The sequence below is a fragment of the Fomitopsis serialis genome, assembly GCF_022376445.1.
Source record: "Fomitopsis serialis strain Sig1Antser10 chromosome Unknown B0H18scaffold_31, whole genome shotgun sequence".
NCBI classification, from domain to species: domain Eukaryota; kingdom Fungi; phylum Basidiomycota; class Agaricomycetes; order Polyporales; family Fomitopsidaceae; genus Fomitopsis; species Fomitopsis serialis.
The window spans coordinates 359,559-373,898 of NW_025954991.1; the positions used below are offsets into that span (position 1 = coordinate 359,559).

The 14,340-nt window shown below is 55.4% G+C and overlaps 7 protein-coding genes across 7 annotated transcripts; 3 read left to right on the forward strand and 4 right to left on the reverse strand.

The window, feature by feature from the left end:
- The first annotated feature begins 175 nt into the window (after positions 1 to 175).
- Positions 176 to 1,730, forward strand: B0H18DRAFT_344964 (uncharacterized protein). The gene is made up of 2 exons (XM_048037678.1): positions 176 to 1,254; positions 1,309 to 1,730. Exons 1-2 carry the CDS (start codon positions 377 to 379, stop codon positions 1,649 to 1,651), a joined length of 1,221 nt encoding a protein of 406 aa, XP_047893730.1. The 5' UTR covers positions 176 to 376; the 3' UTR covers positions 1,652 to 1,730.
- Positions 1,731 to 1,823: 93 nt separating this feature from the next.
- On the reverse strand, positions 1,824 to 2,866 carry B0H18DRAFT_933174 (uncharacterized protein). Its single transcript, XM_048041749.1, has 2 exons — positions 2,711 to 2,866; positions 1,824 to 2,651 (listed from the first exon to the last, which is right to left on the reverse strand). The coding sequence occupies exons 1-2, from the start codon at positions 2,781 to 2,783 to the stop codon at positions 2,023 to 2,025; spliced, it is 702 nt and encodes a 233-aa protein (XP_047893731.1). The 5' UTR covers positions 2,784 to 2,866; the 3' UTR covers positions 1,824 to 2,022.
- A 77-nt stretch (positions 2,867 to 2,943) lies between these two features.
- Positions 2,944 to 5,585, forward strand: B0H18DRAFT_1006471 (uncharacterized protein). Its single transcript, XM_048028658.1, has 15 exons — positions 2,944 to 3,167; positions 3,219 to 3,628; positions 3,683 to 3,736; positions 3,788 to 3,816; positions 3,876 to 3,889; positions 3,939 to 3,967; positions 3,995 to 3,996; positions 4,089 to 4,150; positions 4,202 to 4,514; positions 4,567 to 4,595; positions 4,659 to 4,708; positions 4,754 to 4,779; positions 4,837 to 5,156; positions 5,224 to 5,358; positions 5,407 to 5,585. The coding sequence occupies exons 2-14, from the start codon at positions 3,341 to 3,343 to the stop codon at positions 5,235 to 5,237; spliced, it is 1,230 nt and encodes a 409-aa protein (XP_047893732.1). The 5' UTR covers positions 2,944 to 3,167; positions 3,219 to 3,340; the 3' UTR covers positions 5,238 to 5,358; positions 5,407 to 5,585.
- Positions 5,586 to 6,196: 611 nt separating this feature from the next.
- Positions 6,197 to 6,962, reverse strand: B0H18DRAFT_1118990 (uncharacterized protein; the record flags this gene model as incomplete). The annotated part of the gene is made up of 2 exons (XM_048033883.1): positions 6,197 to 6,828; positions 6,881 to 6,962. The coding sequence occupies 2 exons, from the start codon at positions 6,960 to 6,962 to the stop codon at positions 6,197 to 6,199; spliced, it is 714 nt and encodes a 237-aa protein (XP_047893733.1).
- Positions 6,963 to 7,502: 540 nt separating this feature from the next.
- On the reverse strand, positions 7,503 to 8,643 carry B0H18DRAFT_1006483 (uncharacterized protein). Its single transcript, XM_048028659.1, has 2 exons — positions 8,468 to 8,643; positions 7,503 to 8,410 (listed from the first exon to the last, which is right to left on the reverse strand). The coding sequence occupies exons 1-2, from the start codon at positions 8,634 to 8,636 to the stop codon at positions 7,785 to 7,787; spliced, it is 795 nt and encodes a 264-aa protein (XP_047893734.1). The 5' UTR covers positions 8,637 to 8,643; the 3' UTR covers positions 7,503 to 7,784.
- A 700-nt stretch (positions 8,644 to 9,343) lies between these two features.
- Positions 9,344 to 11,002, forward strand: B0H18DRAFT_954777 (uncharacterized protein; the record flags this gene model as incomplete). The annotated part of the gene is made up of 5 exons (XM_048042290.1): positions 9,344 to 9,473; positions 9,526 to 9,624; positions 9,675 to 10,211; positions 10,232 to 10,398; positions 10,463 to 11,002. The coding sequence occupies 5 exons, from the start codon at positions 9,344 to 9,346 to the stop codon at positions 11,000 to 11,002; spliced, it is 1,473 nt and encodes a 490-aa protein (XP_047893735.1).
- A 303-nt stretch (positions 11,003 to 11,305) lies between these two features.
- Positions 11,306 to 12,285, reverse strand: B0H18DRAFT_1118993 (uncharacterized protein; the record flags this gene model as incomplete). The annotated part of the gene is made up of 7 exons (XM_048033884.1): positions 11,306 to 11,567; positions 11,617 to 11,761; positions 11,814 to 11,885; positions 11,944 to 11,970; positions 12,024 to 12,056; positions 12,114 to 12,158; positions 12,210 to 12,285. 7 exons carry the CDS (start codon positions 12,283 to 12,285, stop codon positions 11,306 to 11,308), a joined length of 660 nt encoding a protein of 219 aa, XP_047893736.1.
- Between the last annotated feature and the right edge of the window lie 2,055 nt (positions 12,286 to 14,340).

A 14,340-nucleotide genomic window follows, 5' to 3' on the forward strand; every position in this document is an offset into this window, starting at 1 on the left:
AAATCGGTCTTTTCTGCCCACCATGATATGATGCTGACTTCGTTGCTTGCGAGATGAGTGACGCTTTTGCGTTTATAGCCGGTATTCGGCATGCTTTGTCGCGGCCAAAGAGTAACGTTCCGGCAGGTCCTGGCTATGAGTTGGACTGACCCCTATTTCAGCGCCATCGGTGCAGGTTGCTTAGCGACAGTTCTAAGCTCGATACCAAGCGCAGCAATTCCCAAATCTGCTCGGACTTGGTGGCACGCCGCGGCGACGCTTCGGTGGCCACTGCCACTCGTGCCACTTGCTTTGTACCATTCATCCACCGATCGGACTATGAAATCCAATCCATTGTGCGTCGCGTTTAGCACATGAAACAAAGGGCCACACGTTCATGGTACGGTATAAATTGACTTGGTTCGATGTGGTGCCCGTCTACCGCCCGCGCCCGATCCGCGTACCTGCCACACTACCCACTCCCTGTCCACTCACACCTATCTTCAACGCCCTCATTATCTCCAACATGCTCTCAGCTGTCTCTTCCTGGGGGCCCCATCCTGCACTCCGGCCCCCTCAACAGGACGCACAATCATCACACTACGCCAGCCCGCCGCCCGCCGCACTCTTTCGGCCACTCGCGGAACAAGATGCAATCGAGGCTTTGCTGTCGATGGCAAGCTCTTCTGCACCTCCGAGACCGGCCATCGCGGCTCTTGAACATGCCGGCCCGTCTCAGGCGTTGAACACCGCTCGACAAGCGCAAGAACCGGCGGCTGATCTAGAGCTCGACAACGCCGCGGGACCTATCGCTGGACCGTCCTGTGAGCGCGCCCCCGCAGGATCGACGGTGCGCCCAACTACCGGCACCCAGACCACAGACGCAGCAGAACGGCCCCCCAGTTCGCCCGCTGCACGCACGGATACCGGCACGCGGTGCGATTCCCCTTCAGCAGGTGGACCGGTGCGGCGTTCTCGGAAGGGGAAGGAAAGGGCGGCAGCTTCTCCCTTGCGGCGACCCGCCCCGGACACGGACGAGTTCTCTGAGGAGGTGAAGGGTAGTGGTCTTACGGGCCGCGCGATGCGCAAGTACTACATCGAGGAGGCAAAGTGGATCGGGAAGGACAAAGAGACGGGCGAATATTTGCCCGAGACCTCAGGCCACAAGTGTCCCGCGACTGCATACCAGAACCACATCTTGACTTGGATATTCGACAACGTCACCCCCTATCCCGAGGACTTTTGGAGAGCGCTATTGGCCGTCAAGTTGAGATAGTAAGTTTGTAATGCATTTTGCCGACGCCGGCTTTCACACTGATGAATTCGTAGCAACTACGGCAAGGTCTACAACTGGTTCACTAACCAGCGGCAAAAAGTGAACAAACAACGAAAGGAAAACGGAACGCCAGCTCCTTACGACCTCGAAGTAGTCTGGCTTACCGGTAGACGGAAGCAGCGAATACGAAGCTGTGCCATTAAAGAGGGCGAGCAGTGGACAGATGGGAAGTTCCTCGCCACCATCAAAACGTTGATCGCCGACCGACAGCGTCAGTTCGAGGAGGAAGTGGCGAATCACCTTGCCAGGTTTGCTGCCGGGAGCAATGTTGACGACTCCACCGCAGACGATGAGCAGAGCTCCGGTGAGGGCGACGATGACATGGAGGTGGAGTGACCGCCTGTCCGTGGGGACGGTGACGAGGGCGACCTTCGACGGATATCTGCACGCGTGTGATACCCCTTGTAGACAGCACAATGCATGTCGTCTACAGTATGTCGCCATCACTTTCAGGCAGCGAAAACCCTGAGTGTAAGGCAGGGCTTGCAACGCACATTGAGTATGACTCGGAGACGAAGCCGATGCTTCATGCATCATGTGAAATGGTACGTGGGCGGACGGGTAGTAGGTTACTATACAGTTCAACCGCCCTAATTCACAGTACAGAATACAAATGCGCCATATTCATCCATATCCGAAGGGGCCTGGCTAGAGATACACTTTCCAAGTAATGAAACCGAGACGCAGGTGCTGGGCGTCGGGTTCCATCACGGCACTATGATTTCTTCCTTCCACTCCTCTCCACTCCTCGTAAACCGCGTCCTCTGGTTCGGCTTCTCAGCCAGCTGCACCCAATCGACCTCGAGCGCCTCAATGAGAACAAGAGCGAAGTTGCGCAGGGCTTGCTGTTGGTTGCGCTTATCTTCCTCTGTCTCCGCCTCTCTGAGCTTCGGCACGGTCTGCGGCCACTTCTTCGCTTCGTCGTAAGACTGCATGGTGCTTCCGGGCGGTGGACGGCACCAGCTGGCCTTCATATGCGCGCTCATGCTGTCGAACACGTCGAGACGGCTCTTCTCCCAGTCGAAGTCCTGCTCGTCCATGCGATCGAATGCCAGAGATGGCTCCCGGGAGCCACTCCCAGAATCTAGCTTCGCATCTGGAGATGGCACGACGCGGACGGGACCATAGATGCGGAATTGGTCCTGAGAACCTCCCATCCACCACGTAATCTCGACGCGTGGGTGGCCGCGAAGTTGCGATACTTTTGGCGTCCGCACGTCCGTAGTGGTCAAGAGAACTGGGAGATGAGGGCATCCTTCCGGATGCAGGATGTCGCGATGTACGACCGTCCGCGAGCGAGGATCTTGGTTCGCATCAACAGTTGCGAGCTGATAAACTGGGATAGATTGACGTGATTGGTACTTGTACTCCGATACCTGAAGGCGAGGGCCGTACCGTTCTGTTGTTTATTCTCTGGGAGGCTGAGTGCCTTCGTGAGAGCTGCCTTCCAGCGAGGAGTTGTAGCCATCGGGGTGCGTCTTGTAGGCGGGTGGGGGATGAAGATAAGTTCAAAGTAGTGTCGACGATGATCGAACGAACTACGAACCTACGTCGCTCTTCCTAATTTGGTTGGCAGCGGCAGCGGCAGCGGCGAAAGCCGAACGTACCACACCAGCGCTTGAGGCTCCTCTACCTCTCACTTCGCCAGGTTCGCAAACCCATTCCTTACCTACTATTCCTCCGCCGAGTCTATATATTGGGCTCAATATTCCGACATGTTTGACCCAGCGCGCTGCATGGTACCCTCTGACCACTTGACTTTTGACAGTGTATTACTCGCATACCTCTGGCGATATGATGAGGTGGCCCTGGCTCTCAGGATCTCGGGCTGCAGCATTCCTTGAGATTCACGGTACGTCTCGTTGTCAGATGCACCAATTTCTTCCCTGATGGATACATACAGCCCGCTTACTGTTACAGGCCCAGTAGCTGTGTGCGCTGCTACGACGTGCCGGCTCTGGCATCAGGTGGTCCTTCGACACGAACTCACGTCACATCTGTCATGAGTCGTCTTCGAATGATTGGATGCTTGAAGACTTTGACTTCAGCTATCTCACGATATGTTTCAATTTTGCTCTCACGATTACAACTGATATACGTGTGCCTCTGAGTGACTCCAGTGTGCTTCCCAAGCTTCTTGCTTCTGCCTTCGCAAACTCGGGATCACATTTCATGTTGTCGGCGAGCCTGTCCATAGTTTTTATTCCTGCTGCTGCACTCCCGGACTATGAGGGCGGTTTTCGGGCTCGTTGCCTTGCGCTTTCAGGATTCGTCTGGCTTGTATACGACCACTGCCTCACATTCGAACAAGAGGCTAGTACCGTTCAGCAAGCCGTTACCGCTTTTGATTGATGGTGCGGGCAACAGGTAAAGTATTTCTGGGCAGGACCCTTCTCGACGTCAAAACTACTATTTTTATGGGTGAGTATGCTACTGCTCTGGCATTTGACCCCACTATTGACCACTAGATAGAACCGATATTTCTCGCCAGTAGTGCTTATGTGAGTAATGCTATTTGTGCTGTGCACGTTCTCTCCTTGACTGAACGCGCATTGAACAGACTGGGCCTGGCATGTGAGTCACGTCGCAGAGGTATCTCCTCACGTTCTGAGACTTTGTCCAGGTCTTTTCGGAACGGACTTATCGGATGAGGTGCGTCAACAAGTCCAGCTAATGAGATTTACCTGCTTCTGACACTGTGGATGATCAGTTGTAAGCATTTCAACGGAATCCCCACTGTGAGGCGTGACGTGGTCTCATTAACACCCTCCAGTTGCTCCCGTGCACTTCGAACAGTGTTTGTGACTGACTACATTGGCATTACTGTCGTACAAGGTTCATCTCTCTTACTGTCATCGTAGTTGTATTCATTGACAATTGTCGCAGCAATAATTGTCATGAGGGTGTGGTATATACTGTCTGGGAGGCTCGTTGCTCGAATAGTCGTCCTGGGCATATTCGTGGCTTCTATCGTGATTTCCGCTAGGAACTTCGCCACCATCTTTCATTCTGTCGGCTACGTGTACCCTGTTCCTCTACCACTCGGAGGATGTCCTGCACCGCCTATCGTCGAAGTCTGGACCATATTTCTTCCTTATCTGGTCACGCAATCCATCCTCTTCGTCGCTACTATGTTGCCGGCCTTTCACCTCCACAGACAAGGGAGACACTCGCAAGTAATGAGCCGACTAGTCAGAGAGTACGTCACATTCTTACGGGTTTTTTCTGAACAATCTTACATTGCTTTGCAGTGGCGGTGTATTCTATTTCGCATTTTTCGGTACATCTGAATCCACCTTAGTCATTTGTCTCACTTCCATGACTGATATCGTGCGTTTTGAAGTTGCTGCCGTATTTACTACTATTGGGTCCATCCAGAAGGGGAACATGTCGGTGCGTGATTTGGCTCCTTTTCCCAACGTCTCTGACCCGCCTCAGCTCCTATACACTGCCGTATTCTCAAAGTGAGCCCATGTCTCCTTCCGGCTTTGTATGAACGCGCTGATGCATACGCGCCAAAGCTTTCTGCTCGCCGTCTCCTCAGTCTCCGTATCTCGACTCATCTTAAGCATTCGCTCGCTCGCATCGCAACTATCCATCGACCCAGATACTCTTCTCAGCACAGCAGAGCTCAGTCGCATCTCGTGGAAGAGGGGCGCCCGTGATGGCGAGATCATCGTCGACATCAATACCGTTGAGGACTCGTACGACATGGGCGACATCGAAAATGTAGTCAGGCCGAACACGCCTGGGTTCTACACGACCCAGGTAGGTGTGTACGACGACATCCCGATACCTGGCAGCGCTGCCAGGGCAAGATCATTCAGGGTCACTCATTTCGGTGAGTGTTGCGTTGTTAACGTTCCGGAGCTTACCGTTGACGTGCTGTCTGTGCGACTTTCGAACAGTCAAAACGGTGTGATCAACGTTGTGTCCCCGATGGTCGGAGACACTCTGGTGTATGACGATGTCAATCTGGCAGATGTACGCTGTTCCGTATGTCCGCCGAATGTATGCAAGACTGCCAGCAACTACGAGACTATGCATTGGTGTTTCACTGCATCTGATGCGGCCTAACCTCCGTTGTTTAGATTTGTTCGGTCCAAAGTCACACGTTTCTTTGATGATGGCGGTGATGGCAAACTTGGATCATTCTGATTTTGCCACCCCGGGGCAAGGGCTGTGCCGGTACTGCGCTCAGTGCGGGGTCAGTACCAAGGCATTAGTAATAGCCGCAAGTCAACAAGGGCCCTGACAGAATAGAGCCTCGTTTCCTCCGAGATTGCACCACCTCTGCACTGAGTACATACACACGGCAGGAGACTCCGAACGGCTCCGAACTCATTGTCGAGATCCTTGCATCGCAAGGTACTCACGGCCGGTCACACACAGGGCGGCGCAACCTGGAGTCTGGACAGCATTTGGCCTTCCCGCCCCAGTGGCGACAGAGAGGTGTATGCGTAACCCCGACGCCCTTCTGCCGATGGTTTTCTGCGTTGCGGGAATCTCTGACCCTGTTTCTCCGTGTGTCCGCTGTGAAATGGAACTCGGAGACGTTTGCTGAATGATAATTGCTAGGTCCATCGCTTGTACACCACACAAGGTGCATACATACACCATGCTACTGCATCGATGCGACAGAAATCATCTCGCACTAGTTATACTTGAGTTACATGTATCAACGGCGACTGACCTTCGCAGAGCAAGCGGTCACAGGTGCGTAGTCTTGGCAGTGAGGTCCAATAGATTGGACCGTACGTCCGCTCTCATGGAGGTAGGTTTACATCACAATTTTCCCCACTGTGCAACTCTGACGTCTCAGAGTACAGTCTAGTACAGTTGTCCCTTCGTACGTATAGCGTCTATCAACCAGCTTACAAGTTACGGTACAACCGGCCATTCCTCCCATGCGTCGCCGTGTCGCCTGAACTTCGTCCTCTGATGAGGCTTTAGCGCAAGCTCGCACCAGTCGACTTCGAATGCTTCGACAAGGAGCAGAGCGTAATTCCGCAGTCCTTCCTCCTGATTACGCCGGTCCACATCGTCTTTCGCCTGCCCCAGCTTTGGCACGGCCTGAACCCAATCCTTGGCCGTCTCGTACGACGGGATGCGCGTTCCGGGCGGGGGACGATTGAAGCTCGCCCGGGACCCATCGTCATCGCCCTCGCTGTAGAGCTCCCGAATCTTCTTCTGCCAGTCATACCCCTGCTTGTCTAGCGTATCCAATGCTAGGGTTTCTTCTTGGATGGGTCCAGCAGGCCCCAGGTCGACGTCGGGCGAAGTGATAACGCGCGCGACACCAGTGAATCGGTACTGCTCGCTCGAGCCGCGGAACCACCAGACGAACTCCACGCGAGGGTGCTTCCGCAACTGGGGAGCCTTCTCCATTCGCACGTCCGTAGAAAACACGAACACGGGCAAGTTGGGGAAGCCCTCGGGGTGCAGGATTCCTTTGGATCCGACTGTGCGGACGCGCGGGACATCGCCGTCATCCAGAGTAGCCATCTGGACCCCTAGGACGGCCGATCAGCGAGGTTTACTTGCGCGAGGAGAGTTTGATCTCACCACCGTTATACTCCTTGTTGTTCTCTGGCAGGCTCAGAGAGCGCGTAAGGGCAGTCTGCCATCGTGGGGATCCTGGCGCCATAGTGATATCGAGTGACTTTCTGCGAGTGGGATGTCGTCTTCGTAGGAGGGCGCGGACTCGGAGGTGGTAGTTCATGCCGATGGGCGCGATGGCTTTTAAACCAGTCTCGCGTACAACTGAGGATTACCCGACGTGCTAACAGGGTACAGGAAATGGCCGAAACAAGTTCGGCCCGGATCTTGAGAAGCGGATTCTATGCTGCCAGTCAACTGTAATTGGAACGTCTCGTAGGCCCATCAAAACATAGGAAGCCGGCGGCCTACGTAGCCTCAGGCATGTAAGTAAGTACTGGTGCTACTGCGCACTCGGCCGGTTGCTGGACTTGGATATGGATTCTTTTCTGGCTTCCTTACGTGAACCTCTACTTCCGTGGCTGCGACCGTTTGACCGACACTACTCACCTTTTGACCAACGAATTAGTGCCAGCACCGAATCACAGTCCATTTGCGCCCTACAGTAATCAGCGATATTGTGCTACACTCGTCAGTGCCTTGGACGTGCCATTAAATCAACCGGACTGTAAGACAGGCCGAGACTTACAATCATTCTGCAAGTCCCCACAGAACGCCTCGCAGACATGATGAACCATAAGTATGAGATGAAGCTCACATCGACTTCATGATCATCCAAATGGCCACGCTCGTTGTCTGGGTCACTCGTTCTGCCGTCAAGCATCAAATCTGCTTAACTTATTGGTAGCATATGCGTAGAGCTCAGCATTTCAGAATCTTCAACGGTACAGCTTGACCTATCCGATGAGTGCCCTGTTGACTACACTCAACCAAGGTGTTGGCACATACCGCATTCCATACAAGACCTCAATCAGGGTACAGCAACGTACTCTGACCACTCCTCTCCCTTCCTGATGAACTTCGTCCTCCGATTGGGCTTCTCCTTCAGCTGCAGCCAGTCCACCTCCACGGGCTCGATGAACATGAGCGCGAAGTTGCGCAAACCCCTCTCATAGGCGTGTTTCTCCTCCTCGTTCTGCGCGTCGGTGAGTTTGGGAACTACTCCAGCCCAGCTCTTCCCCACGTCGTAGTTCTCGATGATGCTCCCTGGCGGCGGACGAGCAAAGCCCGCCCTCAAGAATGGCGGCTGCCCGTCGTACGCTTCCTGACGCTTCTTCTCCCAATCGAATCCCTGCCCGTCTAACTTGTCAAAGGTAGATGATGACAACTTCGTGGGTTGCACGGGTAGTTGAGCGTCAGGAGGAGGGACTAGTCGCACGAGGCCAGAGAGGCGGAACTGCTCCATCGATCCCGATAACCACCAGATGAGCTCGACGTGCGGGTTTGCGAGGATCTGTGCGACCTTGGCGGTCCTGATGTCCGTCGCACTCATTAGGAGGGGTAGGTGAGGAGAGTCCTCGGGCTCAATGAATCCGCGGTGTCCGATGGTGCGGACGTGTGGGCTGCCGTTCGCATCCACCGATGCGAGCTGATACACTGTGCAATCATCAGCGACCCATGGCACATACGCAGCGCATGTCAATTTGTACGCACTTATCTGGCCTTTGTTCTCGGGAAGCCCGAGGGCCGTCGTGAGTGCGGCGAACCAGCGAGGAGCTGACACCATGGGGCCGAGCGGTAGAGGTGGTTCAATAGGACGTACGACTGAAGGGACCAGCATCGCAGTTCGCCTTTTATCCTCCCATCGACGGACATATGACATGCGTCAAGCACGCAAGAGCAGTCTAGATAGTGCTGAGCCCAGTCTCGTGTCCACCGAGGCCATCCGCGATTCGAGCGGTCGGCGCTCGACGCCGAGTCGACGGAAAGTACAACGCCTTTGATATCCCAAGCTGAACACTCCAGGACCCGGGTGTAGCTGCAGTACAAGCAAGTACGAGTGTCGGTCGGACACTGTGTCCTGAACCAGTAGGCTGCATTGCAGTCGTGCGCGTGAGCACTGAGCAGAGGCTGCGGTCGTACTACCCACAGCGCTAGGAATGAGCACTCACGATATCCATCGGCCATTCACGCACTGCTGACCGTCAATCTGAATTCTCCTTACAAGAGGCTCAGCCGCTGTGTGCCCCGTCGCCTAGTCGAGTTGCTGCGGTGGTCGCGATCGTGCATGTCAGAAGCTGAAGCAAATCGTGCGCAAGCGCCTGGCTGCGTCCTTCCTCTCCACGCACTCTCGATGCATTCGGTCGCCAGCAACCCGATTTGCCAAAAAGTGCTCAATATCATCGCTGCAGTAAATATTTCGCAGTCGCTAAGGCCGGAAGAAAGACATCGCCATTGAAACTCGAGAAAGAGGAGCAAGCACACCAAAATTGACTCGATCGACGACCCGCCCTGCACAAGTTGGACCGGGTCATGCTCTTGCTTGCTCTTTTCAGTCGACGCAACCACTTTCCTCCCTTCCTCCTAACCATGTCACGACGCTCCCACTCGCCGTCGTCGCCGCGCCTCGCAAAGCGACCAAGACTAGACTTTGAACCGTTGACCCCGGAGGACTACAAGGATGGTCTCATGCTCGCCCCGATGGTCAGATCAGGCGCATGTGCGTACGTTCGTACAGCTCTAACCGTTCGCATCTTCTGATTAGTGAAAAGTGCCTACCCGTCTGTATTCCCTGAAGCATGGGGCGTCGCTGGTGTGGGGTCCAGAGACAATAGACAAGGCGATTTTGCACGCCGAGCGGGTCGTCGATCGTGAGTTACATGGTTTTACTTTGCGCGATCCGTTCTCAATGCGTTTGTAGCTGCCACCGGTGTCGTCTCATACAACGGAAAGTCAAAGGCGATCTTCATGACACACCCCATCGAGAAGCCCTACCTCATCTACCAGATAGGCTCCGCCGACCCCGAGACCGCCGTCCAAGCAGCGAAGGCCGTTATGAACGACGTCGCCGGCTTTGACCTCAACTGCGGGTGTCCGAAGCCCTTCTCCACGCACTCCGGAATGGGCGCAGCTCTCCTGACGAACCCCGACCTCCTCTGCTCCATCCTCAGCGCCCTCCGAGAAGCCATGCCCCCCGAGCTCTCGATATCTGCGAAAATCCGTTTGCTACCTACGCAAGAGGAAACGCTCAAGCTCGTCGAACGCATCATCGGCACCGGCGTGAGCGCGTTGACGGTGCACTGTCGGACGCGGAACCAGCGCAAGCGGGAGCCTGCGCACGTCGACCGGCTGCGTGAGATAGTGGAGTTTGTCGAGGGAATGGGCCGGGGCGTGGCTGTCATCGAGAACGGCGACTGCGAGGGTTATGAGGATGCAGTCCGGATACGAGAAATCACAAGTGCGTGTCGATTCTTTCAGAACAAAGCGTCGGTGCTCATGCCAAGGCCTGGCCATGTGGCGGTTATCGCCACTCAGGAGCGCATTCATGTATGATTGCCACCGCGGCTGAGTCCAACCCAAGTTGCTTCTCCCCAACACCTCTGGTCGACCTCGAGCACACTCTCATCCCTTCATATCTGCGACTGGTAGGTTGAGCATACTCCCACTCGCGCCGTCGATCCCTTTCTAATCTGGGCAACGCCTTCTCAGAGCAAATACCTCGGCAACAACTGGGGCGTGACCAAGTTTTGCACCTCGCAGTTCCAAGGCACACGCGTCAACGCGTCTCGCTCTGATCTCAAGAACCTTCGGGCTGCAATCCAGAAAGCTAAGGATTTCGAAGGCATGGAGGACGTCATAGGGACAGGGTCGGGGGAGGCAGAGTTTCGCGAGATAGTGGAGGCGATCGAGAAGCGGGGAGGGCGCCGCGTCAAGGTGCAAGTGCTCAACCGCGGTGCAGATGCTACACGAGACAGCGCTGCGTCCGCCCCCGCAGAGACAGAAAATGTTGCCACTGAGGGTCCTACGTCTGGGATCTCGGAGAAGGCGCCACAAACCGAGCACGTCCCGAGGTCGACTGCGGATGCGAACGACTCGAGGGACGACCTGCACACGCCCCCGACTGGCACTGCTGATCCCTCCGTAATGAACGCGCCTCTCGCGCCTGCAAACGAGATGAGGATGCCACTGCCAGCGATGATCACCGGCGAACTTCCTACTCCTACGCCCACCCCTCGAATTGGTTGTTAGAGTCGCAGGGACGGGCCCTGTATACTGGTTTGCGCACTCTATGTATCATTTGGTCTTGCATCCACTGTACCGTCGTCTTCGATACATTATCATACTTATGCCGACCGCAGCGTAGCTGCCACTCCGCTCAGAAATTCATGAAAGTATAAATAAAGCCACCCAGTCACTACTACTAGGACGGCCAAGTTATGCAGACATGTAAATAAGTCGTGTATAGCGAACCTCAAGTCGTTACATCTTCGTAAGGATCATGCTGTCAACAGCGTATGTCGGAGGCAGACGTTCGACGTTCACCGGCTAGGATCAGAGCACGATGAAGGCGCCGCCGAGGAGGCTGGTGAGCACCGTGACGGCGCCCATCATCATCGGCTTTGACATGCTCAGAGCCTGCATGCTCAGCGCACCGTTGCTCGTCGGGAACGCGCTCGTCCAAGTACTTGACGCCGTGCTCGACGAGGACGACGCGGTGGACGAGCCACTGTGGGACGAGCTTGATGATGCGGTGGACGAGATGTGATGCCGGTGGGACGAGGCACTGCCCGTGTGAGAGTGAGAGTGCGACACACTAGAGGACCGTCAGAGAGCCGTCGGTGCGTGAGTGCGGCGGGACTTACCTCGACGGGATGAGGAAGGTGTGGCCGGCGAACGTCGTCGTCGCCACCGGGCGCGAGTGTGACTGGCCAGGGAGCGAGGTGGTAGCCAGGGTGATCGCAGGACCTCCGACGGACGTGACCTCAACGACGGGAGCACCGTGGATGGCTATACGGACCTCCTGTGAGACAGAGGTCAGGAATAGAGAGAAGGTACATACTGGTCACAGTTGCATGGACGCGAGCAGTCGAAGTTCCGAGCTCGGAGGTCGCAGACCGGTAGATCGAGGAAGCTGCGAGGATGATAGTTAACATTGGAAAGGAAGAAGTCGATGTTCGCGTAGAACCTACCTTCCGCATTCAAAATACCAGCCGCCACTTCTCCGCGTGTTAGTATGCAGTGAGTGAACAATGGTGAAGTCAGAACATACCGCCATGGGTTGCTTGTCCCCAGACAGAGCCAACTATACATATCATACTTTAGTGTCGCGTCGCGTCGACTTCACAGTACGGACACTCACCGACAGATGTTGCATGTCCGAACAACGAGCTCGCCTCACTCACAACTACAACATAACGTCAGCTCATCTCTTCGCGCCAAACTGCGGAACACTCACGGTCGCGCTGCGCAATGGGAGCCGCGTTGACAACAGCGAAGGAGAGGAGGGCGTACACGAAAACTTTGGCCAGCATGTCGTAAATAAAAGGCTACAAGGGCAGCACCAGGCTGAATACGAAGGAAAACGACGGAGGTGGATTAGACCCGTGAAAGTGAAAAGGGAGTAATCGGGTTGTTCGAGTGCCGCACTCGCGCTTTTATCGTCGGGCGCAGCCTTCGGATCCATCTAGTCTCGAACCCGCCTCTCACGGACACCCTAAAAGGGAACCCGTCCGTGAGAGTCTGGACGAGAACGAGCGCCCTAGGGGACCTTTGCGTCTCGCGACTCGCGGCGGGCGCTTCACTCACTCGCGCGTCGCGTCGCCTGTACCATCGCGCTCTCCTGCGTGTGCGGCGCGATGTATAATACCCTTCTTTAACTGCAATCCATTCGTTTGTCTCCGGAAACCCGCGTGGCTGTCTTTCTACGCGTTTAGAGCTCTTCGGAGCTGTAAAATGCAAGCTGCAGTATGGCCTCCACCTCGCAAGCGTCGTCGTGCTGAGCAGGACTCGCAATCCACACATGCCCCACGTACACCATTGACAGGCTCGTCGACCAATGTCCAGCTCCTTACACCTCACTCGCCAACCCGCCATGTTCAGGCCAGTGGCCAGTCTCTTGCTCGTGAGCAGTCGAGGGGCAGTCCTTCCGACTCGCCGGGTCGCATATCACCACTCGCCTCGAAGGCCAAGAATCACCACGCTCTCTACCGCAATGGCTACGTTCTCAAAGAGAAACCCCCTCCCTACAAACCATACTCTCTCAACGCTCCAGGACGGCGTCGGCGCCAGGCCTTCGCATTCGAGTGCGATCTTCCGCCCAAGATCAATCCGACCACACCACTCCTGAGAACACAGTGGAGCATGCTTGCTCGCGGTGCAAAAGCTATCCCGCTCGAGGGAGAGGTCAAAGAGCTTCAAATGGAGTGCTCCAATGCAATTCTCGCTCGCAGTGGGGACATCTGCGTGATTGCACCGACCGGCTTCGGCAAGTCTCTCCTATGGACTCTCCCGCTCCTTACTCTGGATCGCGGTGTAGTCCTCGTTATCACACCTTTTACGAGCCTCGGAGAGGAAGGTCAGAATCAGTGAGTCCGCACACATCTGCTTATGTTATAACCGTTTGTTCATGTCACTGCGATCACAGGACGAACACACTGGGTATCCCGTCGGTGTTCATACATGCAGGCCGCAAGGACTCAGCAACCCTTGAACAGGTTGCGAGTGGATTTTATCGCGTGACCTACGTCTGCGTCGAGATGCTGGAGTCGCCCGTGTTTGCGCAGATCCTGTACTCCGAGTGGTACAAGCGCCAGCTCGTCGCGATCTTCATCGACGAAGCGCATTGCGTTCACGAGTCGGACACTTGGCGTCCTGCGTATGGCCGGATGCATCAGCTGCGAACGACTGTGGGTAGTATGACCCCATTGATCGCCATGTCGGCTACTCTGCCTGCGCTGTATCGGGCGTCACTCACTGCGCATGTGGGAATGAAGGATGATTACATCCTCTTCAACATCGGAAACTTCCGTCCGGAGCTCTCGACAGTTGTCATACACATGGAGCACGATGTGAAGAGCTTCAAGGACCTCCGATTTGTGTTGCCGCGTGGGGGACAGTCACTCGCAGACCTGGACAAGTCAATTGTCTATTGTGATGACACAACACTGCTCACCGAAATGCTCTATTGGTTCCGACAGAAGCTCGAGGACCTCTCCCTTCCCGGAAGTGCGGTCGACATCCTGCACGCCGGCCTATCTCCGGACCATCAGAGTCGAGCACTAGCAGACTTCAAAACAGGACGGACGCGGATACTCTTGTCGACCGAAAAGCTTGGCGCAGGCATGAATTTTCCGTTGGTAAAGCGAGTCATCCAGTACCTCTGCAGTGGTCTCACTATGGCAAAAGCGGACCAGCGCCGTGGGCGTGGTGCGAGAAGCCCCGGCATGACTGCAGTAGGCTATTTCATTGCAGAGAAGAAGTTCGAGCGCGGAGGCAAATTGAGTCCGCAGAAGCCTGGCCATGAGGACCCTGGGATAATCGAGTTGGTCCAGACAGAGCGCTGCTGCGACTCCGTCTTTGATCATTAC